Below are 10,254 nucleotides of genomic sequence, written 5' to 3' on the forward strand. Positions count from 1 at the left end.
CTTCTGTGCATATGATTTGTTCTGTTTTGATAATGTTAATTACAAATGGAGTGTTATTTGATCAAAATGAAATTATTTACGACCGTCCTTATATGTTGAGCGTTTTTTCCGCTCAATTTAGCTTTTAGATTAATTGTTTATTAACAAATATTGAATTGATTGTTGCCTAACAAGGGTGATATTAATATATGGTTAGCAATGAAGACTTCAAATCAAAAAAAGATTGTGAATGGATTATGCAAATTCACACGCAAAATTACGTCATTTAGCTTCACATACACACATATACATATTTGGGATGCAAATTAACACGTAAAATTACGTCATTTAGCTCCACACACACACACCCACATATTTGGGAAAATGAAACTTTTATTACTCATAGTCTCAACCCGTTTGGTGTTTTAATTAGCATTAGTTTGGTCTCAATGATTTCAAAATGTCAGATAAAATATATCTCAAGGTTCGAGTGCCTTGTTGACATTGATACAATTTTAGTTAATGTGCTGTGCTCTTTTTTTAACTACTCCTATAGTACTTAGGTATGTGGATAATTTAATTATTTATTTAATGAAATTGTATGGACCAAGTTAATATTAAATAAAACATTTGAGTCAAATTGCAAATCTTTTACAGATTCTGATCTTTATCCGTGTGTCCGACAGAATAACACACACAAAGGCACTAATCATTTTAAATTGAAAAGATTTTTTTCCCATTATAAACATTTTACATAATTTTTTATTAACAAATTATCAAATGGAAAGGGGCGTAAGGGGGCTCACGAAGAGTTGAATTGAGTTTTTATTTGCTATGATATTATTCGCTGTATATGATATGACTACATAAAAAATTTACATACTCAAATTTTACTGATTGTTTTTTTCAATAAATCTTCACTGATTGTTTGTTTTGGAATAAGAATGATTTATTTTACTAATTATTGTTATGTTAAAAATATCTTTGATTTATTGGGTATTATTATATATTCCAATCTTGCATATTGTTTATTTTAAAATAAGAGTGATTTATTCTGTTGGTGATAGATATAACTTTTTAAAGATTTGTGTTTGTAGGAAATAAATTCATCTACATGTAGAGTTCCTCCTTTCCATGCATCTCAAATCTTGTTGGCGCAATCATTGAAGAATGTTACGACAATACGACTGGTCGAATGTTGGAACATAATATCATTGTCAACTCTATCCCTTGCCTCAACAATTTTGTTGGAAGATTTGACAATACTGAACTGTCATAAACTGAAGTGCATAGTAGAAGATGAGGCAGATGCTGGAACTCACATGAACTACAATTATTCCATCTTTCCAAAGTTGAAACGGTTATCAGTTTCAGGCCGCAACGCATTGGAATATTTATTCCCAGCACATGCTTTCAGATGCCCTGCATATTTGGAGTCTCTGAATATCACAAGGGCTCCTTTGTTGAAATATGTATTTGGAAGAAGCCAACATGAAAACAGTACAACTCATCAGAATGAGAGTATCAAAATTCCCGTGGACATCCCGACTTTAAAAGATCTTTTAATTATGAATGTGCCAGAACTTATTAGCATTTACCCCGAAAACTACTATTTGAGAGGGTTATCTCCACTGTCATCCATTATTTTGACTGGCTTTTCAGAGTTTACAAGACCTTTCAAAGAATTTTTATTCCGCTGGCATACAAAACAACGGGAAAAAAAGGTATGACTCTGACTTCTCTTGCTAGTGTTAATATATTCCCCCAATCGATAAGTTATATTATAATAATATTTTTCCCTACTTCATTCATATGATCTCGTAAAGAAGCAGAAAATAATAATATTACCTCACTAATTCTCTATTTTTGTAAACTATAAGGGTTTTTTGTTGTTGTTTTCAGACACACGTTTGAAAAAATACCATTTATATTTAAAATTCAAATCTATTTGTTTCTTCTGAATTTTTATTTGGTAGTTTCAGTCACCATAAACTCTACCCTGATTTTGTTCAAATTGGACTGCCCATTTTAAAGTTATTTTTGTTAGAAAAATAAATTTGGAATTGATTTATCTTTTATGGATTTTGTAGGCAACGGAGATGTGCAGCCAAACTTCAAAAACTCTAGACGTTCGGAACTCCGAAATAAAAGAAATTGTTGATTTGACACACATTAACACAAAACAAAATGGGGATGGACCTGAACCATTGACATCAAGTTTACAAAAGTTGAGGTTGCAGAATCTAAGTGAGGTGGTGAATATATGTGTGGGGCCTAAACATGTCATATATTTCCATAGTCTTCGGAATCTATCCATTAGTGGATGCAAAAAGCTCAAAGTTATCTTCCCTGCATGCATGGTGAGAAGCCTACCAATGTTGCAGAAGTTGGGTATATCAGAATGTGAAGAATTAGTTCACATTGTCGAAGAAGATTATGAAACAGATGATGATGATCATCATTTGTGCCGTGAACCATGCTTTCCTAACTTAGAACAAGTCTCTGTCAATGATTGTGACAAATTGAGCTACCTGTTCTCTATCACTATTTCTGGTATCCTTTCAAAACTAAGATCTCTGGAGATAAGTAGAGCCAATGAACTTGAGCATGTACTAGTAAGACAAGGAGAGATGAAAGAGAGGGTCATGGAGGATGTGCTTTCACAACTAAGTCAATTGAAGCTCATAGATCTTCCTAATCTTGTTAGTCTATGTCATGGGATTGATTTTCAAACTTTGAAAGGAGATGATAACACGAAAGTGGATGATTGTCCCAAGTTTTCCTTTTATGGTATGCATTCAGAGAAGTATTTATTCTCTATAAAATTGAAAATTATTATATGAGTTTTATTATGACATTAAAAATCCTACATTCAGAAATTTCAACTACCCAGCTTCAAGTAGGCCTTGAAACAGCATGTTTTCAAGTTGAAGAAAAAGCAGAGGAAAAGCTTCCTTCTCATCTCAATACCCAAAAATCTTTAAAGATGGGAGAAACAGCACAACAATCCGTCACGGAGGTATGATTTTGATTGCTAATGGCATCATTTTACTGCTTTTCCAATGGTCCCCATCAATGATTATATGTATGGTTGGTTATTTTAATTTTGTCGCAATGGTCAAAAAATTCTATCCTTTTTATGAGAAAACAGAGTTTGAAGATCATATTTAAAATGCTGACAATATACCCAGAGGCGGGTAAACGCAAGTGTGCGTATTCCAGCTGCATAATGAATTTGACGTAAACTAGGGGGGGAAAAACTTGTGGTTTTGGACAGGGTATTGAAGAAACAATATATGATTCCACTGTGATAAGCACGCTATTTTAAAAATACCAAAAAGACATCATCATCATCATCATCATCTGATTGATTTTTTGTTACATCATTTGATTCTAATTTTATAAGGGGACATTTATTAAGGAGTGGGTTGAAAATCTGAAACAAAAAATTAGTAAATAATAATATTTCTTTTAACGAAGGAAATAAATAAAGTTACCATCAAACCTTATTTAGGTTCACTAATTAAAGATGTTTAGCCATTTAAGAACTACTTATGACCTCTTAGAATCCCTGAAAGGCCAACAATTAAAAACCTCTTAGTCCCAAACTTATGCTAGAGACTTGCTACCACGCCAAGGTCTCTATTAAGCTCATTATCATATTGAAATTTAACCAAAACTTGACTTCCTCTTACTAAAACTATGCTATCAAAAAACAGGGCTTAATAGATAGACTTATAAAATTTAATTCTCTTCTTGCTAGGGGCGTTTAAACATGCCTTAGGTTCAGGACGGGAATTTAGAACACTTGTTCCAATGTTATAACATATCAAAACAGTAACATTTAAACCTCTCTGAGTGACAAAATTTTTAATTCAATAAACATCTGAAGGTTGCTGTCCAAACAGGGGATAAGAATTAAAGTTCACAAAACTAATAATGATATGATGTTCCAATTGCCCATAATCACTATACAAGAGCCACTAGACCCTTTACATGTGTAGTTCATCAACTTTTAAAGTTTTGGGCAGCCTTCCCTTTACATTTTAAAGTGTTCCAGTTACTTTGACCGAACAAGGGAAGAGAATAAAACTTAGTTTAGTCACTTCATCCGCATTTCATCTTGAGGCCTCTAGGTGTTTACTATATTTTAGTTCCCACTTAATTATAAACTTAGTACATAATTAAACATTATAAGCTGAATTCCAGATTTCAGCTCCCGTAAGAGAAGTTAAATAAACACTCCCCGGAAACAGAAACTCCAGATCCAAAAATCACTTCTTCTCACACAAATCAACATGCAAGGAATAAAATCAACCCCCATCTATCATCTAAATATGATTTTTATAACTTAATGCATGCGTCCCTCCCTTTCTCTCTTAATGCATGCGTCCCTCCCTTTCTCTCTTCTCCCTCTCTTTTAAAAACCAGATGAAAACCTCTTATCTATTTGCGCAAGACACAGCCACTGAGAAAAATGTTGATGGAATAAGGTTTAAGGTCCTTACCTTGGTCTAAACGTTCGGTTGCATGTGAGGGGAGAACTTTCCTTCTTCTTTAATCATATCTTCCCCTTCCCTTAGCTCTCTGTGTGCGCGCGCGCGCGCTCTTGCTTGTGCAAGGGCAAAATGTGAGGGAGCTTCTGAGAGGTTTAAATGGAGGCAACGTGTGTGTGTGTGTGTGTGTTTTAACTTATCCTTGCAAGCTTACTGCATAAGCATCTTATTTGGCATTTCATGAGTCCCAACCCAGCAAATCTGATGCTCTTCTTTTTGGACTTAGTGCACCACGCACAATACTTTTTAGACTATGCATAGGCGCATTTCCTTTCTAGGCTTGAGAAAGTGAAATTGCTGTTGTACCCATCACTGATCAGTGCTAAACTTTCCCAAAAACGTCCAAAATTTAGTCTGCGACACTTTATATTTTAATTGGCTTCCACAGCTCCTAAAATAATTTTTTTAAAATTTTAAGGCTGAACATTAGCCTCTATATATGTTTACTTCAGTGTTCACAAAAAAAGGCCCTTATCTCCCATAAATTAGCTTTAAATTATCGATTCATTTTTGGAAAATATAATCCCCTTCACAATATTTTAAAATTATCAAAATAATATTTCATAATATTTTTCACAATTTTCCTCAGCCTTAAATAATTGTAATAATTATTTTTCTTTTTATTTCCTTAAATCCTCATATATATAATCCATTCTTGAGACATTTAAATTTTAAACAAGGATAAAAGACCCATTTAGTCCTTTCACTTTATATACAGTTTCAATATAGTCCCTTAACTTTAAAGGGCATATTTTTTTGGTTATTTAAGCCCAAAATTGTTAACAAAAAAAATGACATTAAGATTTTAAATGTTGCTAAAACATTATCAAATGTTAATATATTAATTTTCAAAACAACCATGATTACAAAAAAAAATCATAATCTAAGCCTAATAATTTTAAGATTAAAGAATCAAAAATATATTTTTTAAAGCTAAAAGATCAAATTGAAATCTTGTATAAAATTTAAGAACTAAATGTATATTTTAATCTTTAAATATTATCCCAAAGCCTCAAATATGCTTTGAAAATCTTTTCTCTACTTTTCGAGACTTCTCTCTAATTTTTGGGCATTTTTTTATAATTATAACTTTGCTCTATATTTTCTCTTATTTAAACTTTTGCTTTAAAGTTCACTATATTTTTCAAATTTTGGGTCATATTTAACCGGTATTCAAAATTCAAATGTTATAATTACTACTAAATATTAGCTAAAAAAATAATTCTTTTTCATGCAGAATTAGAACTGATTTAAGAGACGTACCACCAAAACTGAGACTAATTGTCTTTTATTTATAGATTTTTGTTCTTTATTTTTGTCTCCATTACACAATAGTTTTCTTTCCGTGCTTTAAAGTTGTGATATGAACCCAATTATGTTTTTTCTAAAAAATTTAGTTGCTAGAAGAAAAACATATAATTTGAAGGGGATATTTAAAATGCCAGCAATAAACTCTAACACACATAAATATAGTGTGTGTTCCAAATTTTTAATGAATTTGACATGAACTAAGTAAAGCTTCTTTTTATCATTGGATTCAAAATTTCTTTTAAGACTTATTTGTTAGCCAATCTCCATGAAGCTTCTTTTTATATATTGGGGTGTTGGATATAGTACAAAGAAAACAACTACACTAATTTATCATCATTGTCTTATATGGCCCCTGGTTTCTATAGAAGGCACCAATTCATACAAGTCCCAACTTCACTGTTCTTCCTACAAGAGACAACACTCATGCAAGTGCCAAGATTTTTGAAGAGGAAGAGGAAGAGGAAGGTAAAATATTGATGTGTTAGTTTTGTACAAAATACTGGTTATTTATTTTGGGTTTTACAGAGAGCTTGATAACATCTCGACGTGCTCGAATAAGTGGCATGAAGTCTAGCAGTTCTTTATCAAAGGAGGAGTCCAAAACCTCTATTGATGGTACTTGATTCTTTTTTTCAATGAGGTATTTCATCATTTGTTTTGATATAATAATCATTTTTTCATAGATGACCCAGCTGGGCCAACTGTAACAATTGTTTCAAGCGAGCAAACTTCTGAGGTAATCTTGCCATTGAGTCCTATGTCAACAAAAGTTTCAACAAGCCTCAGTCAAAGCCTTTCAACCGTTCTCCCCAAGCCTTCCAATGGTGAGTTTCTTTGTTGTCATCCTATAGTGACATTTCATTCGAGTTTTATTCATACATAGAAGAAGCAAATCCTGCTACAATGAGTGTCATTAACCTTGCAGAAGACTATAGTCTATGCCTCATAAGTGATTCTACCTATTATAAATCTTCATTTGCTTTTGCAATTAGATTTTGTATTGTTTTCATTTTAACATTATATTTCTTGATTAATTTAGGAAGAAATATTCAAAACGACGTGGAAACCACTAACCAACAAACTTCTAATGTTGCAGATGATGTTCAAGCTTCTAATAAATCCCTTGGCCATGCCACTGTCTCAAGCGGAAGTGGTAATATAAGAGTTGACACAGGTAGCCTAACGCACAAAAGGACTAGAAATATTATTTAAATATATTCACGCAAACATATGAAAAGTACATTATTCGGGTTTTAATATAAGAAATTGGAAAAATCTTCCATAGTATATGATTGTTCCGAATTTTCTTTTTATGGTATGCATTCAAAGAAGTCCATCATTAATTCAAATTGAAAATTATTATGTACTTGCAGAAACTACAACAACTCAATTTTCTGATGACTGTATAAATCAAGATTCTAAAGTTTGGGAAGAAACAGAGCAGAATCTTTTTTCCCATACAAATGGAAGACAAGCCTTAGAACCCCAACAACCCACAACTGGTTCCTCAAACTTCACAAGAGTATATCTCATTTCATTTCTGTACATATATTATTTTTGTTAATGGCATTTTATTATGTCTACAAGCTTTACACATATGCCACCATTAACTAGTACGGCATCTTCATTTTCTTTCTCATTCTCTGTTTCAAAGTTATCTTGAAGCAAACCATGATTTTTTACTCTAAATATTGGCATAAAAATTTGAATTTGATGTCATTTGAAAACCGAATAAAACTGCAATCATATACAGAGACACGTGCCCATTTTCATTCATAGCTAAACTTTTTTATCATGTGGCGTTGGATAGGGTACTAACAAAGATGCAAAGGAAATTGTTGAAGAGGGTATTATTTTGGAGAAGCCAAAGATGACAAATTTATCATCTGATTCAAATGTAATAGGACAATCAGCATGTTTTATCTCTTTATCTCTTTATCTCTTTACGAAGGGAATATCTAAGCATTATAAACAAAAGTGGTCCATAAAATGCATCTTCAAAAGTCATATCATCATCATCATCATCTTTTACCTGTAGATTATTATTCTTTATTCATGCTAGCTTGTTCGAACTTTTGCCTTTTATATATTTATCTTTCACATAGGACGAGTTGGTGGGCAAAGTGGCGAGAAACGAAAGAACCATGATTGATCCACAACAATCTACATTGGGCTCACACAACTTTACAAAGGTACGTTGGATGGTATATCAAATGCAGCCTAAAAAATAAGTACTAGTCATTTTGTTTGATGCAGGTTATTTTTTTTTTTTTAAAAAAAAAGTGGCATTGAAGTACAACCCAGAGCCAAAATCCAAAAGAAAACTGAAACAACATCTAATTGATGTAATTACAATTAATAAAAGTAATATGAACTACGAGCGTAGCATTTAGTTCATTATAGAATTAATACTCAAATGTGACTTATTGTTATTTATTGTATCAATAAACAAATTTATGCTAGATATTTGAACTTATGTCCCTTTCATATTTATCTTCACATAGGATGAGTCAGTCAACAAAGAAGTGAAAACAGAATCAATCATGATGGAGCCACAGTCAAAAGAAGAAATGACAAGACATGGTATACAATGTCACGAGGATGAGGAAGAGGAAGAGGAAAGAAAAGGTAACATGTATATTAATGTCTTGTCTTATTAGTAATATATTGGTTACTTATTTTGGGTTTCGCAGGTGGCTTGATAACTACCCGACATCGTCAAAGTGACATAAAAGCAAAGAACTCTTTCCTAAAAGAAAAGCCCAAGACTTCCATTCATGGTACGATACTCAATTGCTTTCTATAAATGAAATCTCTTATCCTTTTTTTTTTTTTACCAGAAAAATCTCTTATCCTTACATCATTTGATAACTGTATTTTCCGTACACATGTTTACATAGGAGACCCATTTGTACCATCCACGACAACTATTTCAAGTGAGCTAACTTCTAAGGCAATCTTGCCACCGAGTCCTAATTCTTCAAAAGCTCTACTCTGCAAGCCTACCGGTAGTGATTTTCCTTTGTACCCTTCTTTGGGTGTCGTCTTTCTCAATTGCTTTTTAGATAGTTTTCATTCTATCAGTGCTTCATTAGTTTAAGAAGAAATAGACAAAACGGTTTTGAAACCACTAACTAACACACTTATGATGTAGCAGATGATATTCAAGTTTCTGATAAGTCTCATGCCACTGTCATTGGTGATGCTGCACCCATTCCACAACCAACTACTCTATACGAGGGCATTAATAGTGACAAAGACATCAATGGAACAGATGTGATTCAAGATGAATCCAAGGCAAATATGGCGTTCCATGGTGTCCAACTAAACTCAAATGAGCATGTGACTGATGACCCAAGCAATCTTACGCAGATGGAACAAGAGCTGTCATGTTCTAGAGGTTATCTATCTATTCCCTTTAATGTTGATCGTGTTGCTTTGGGCCACTTAAATATTCTACTAATAATGTGATGGTTTATTAGGCCAAATTAAGCATCCTGCTGTGACAAAGTCATCAAATATTAATACTGAGCACGCACAATCTTCGTTGCTTCCATTTTCTACTCCTTCGGAGTCGGCACCTTCCGTTCTTGAGACTGATCAAGCTTTGAATGTTAGCGGAGTGCAAGAGATAAATGAGATGGTGAAATTAGAGGGCTCTGAGATTTCTTTATTGGCACAGGCACTCAAGACTCACCCACAACTGTGTATGTCTACAAATGACCGAAGCACCCAAATGCTGCGCATATCCTATAGGGTATTGATTGATATACTCAACATTCTAACCACCAGAACACCCTTCACAATCACTGAGGCAGACAAGAGGTCGTTGGAAGAGAAATTAAAGGATGCTTGCCTTCTTGGTTTTGACAAGGACTGGCTTGAATCTATTAGGACTAAGGTTTTTAATTGTGATGTGTCTAAAGTTAATGAAATTCAAGAAACTCTAAAAGGTTTGGACAGTGATCTCAACACCAACGAGGCATTGCTTGCGGCTACTCGCAATCAAGGGGTTAAGGCAGCACGATTGGTTCAAAAAGACTTGGATGCTGCATTGCAAGAGCATGCAAATGTGATGGCAAATCATACTCAGCTTTTGAAGGCCCGCCAAGAGATTCTAGCAAGGCAAAACCAATGCTGGGAAATGATTGCTGCTAAGAATAAACATTTTGGATTTTAGCTTGGATTTCATTTTCATGCTTCATGTTTTTTTCCTTTTCCCGGGTGACTATAAGATGTGCACTTCATATATTTGTTGTAACGAGACTTCTTTCCGTCTTGGAAAATGTGTGTACAAAAATATTGACAAGTTTTATGTTGGAGTGGATGGAACTGAATGCCGTCGTTGATATCCTTCTTTAATGATTTCTTTTGGCATAAAGACTATTCAATGTTCAATCTCTGATTC

At 33.3% G+C, this 10,254-nt stretch overlaps 1 protein-coding gene across 1 annotated transcript; it reads left to right on the top strand.

Moving 5' to 3' along the window:
• The first annotated feature begins 2,965 nt into the window (after window positions 1-2,965).
• On the top strand, window positions 2,966-10,026 carry LOC114754341 (uncharacterized). Its single transcript, XM_028943113.1, has 12 exons — window positions 2,966-2,998; window positions 6,212-6,311; window positions 6,372-6,461; window positions 6,539-6,670; window positions 6,943-7,020; window positions 7,220-7,368; window positions 7,952-8,038; window positions 8,351-8,474; window positions 8,540-8,626; window positions 8,747-8,854; window positions 9,004-9,246; window positions 9,329-10,026. The coding sequence occupies exons 1-12, from the start codon at window positions 2,966-2,968 to the stop codon at window positions 10,024-10,026; spliced, it is 1,929 nt and encodes a 642-aa protein (XP_028798946.1).
• Window positions 10,027-10,254: the final 228 nt, after the last annotated feature.

The sequence above is a fragment of the Neltuma alba genome, unplaced genomic scaffold (genome assembly GCF_004799145.2).
Source record: "Neltuma alba isolate B1F8T4 unplaced genomic scaffold, ASM479914v2 tig00010132_pilon, whole genome shotgun sequence".
In the NCBI taxonomy this organism is placed as follows: Eukaryota; Viridiplantae; Streptophyta; class Magnoliopsida; order Fabales; family Fabaceae; genus Neltuma; species Neltuma alba.

Excerpts from the sequence above, each read along its gene's own strand:
- LOC114754341 (XM_028943113.1), top strand. The coding sequence starts at position 2,966 with ATGGGAGAAACAGCACAACAATCCGTCACGGAG. Across the intron at positions 6,671-6,942 it reads TCTCCCCAAGCCTTCCAATG|ATGATGTTCAAGCTTCTAAT; the intron begins GTGAGTTTCTTT and ends CTAATGTTGCAG. Across the intron at positions 8,475-8,539 it reads AGAGGAAGAGGAAAGAAAAG|GTGGCTTGATAACTACCCGA; the intron begins GTAACATGTATA and ends TGGGTTTCGCAG.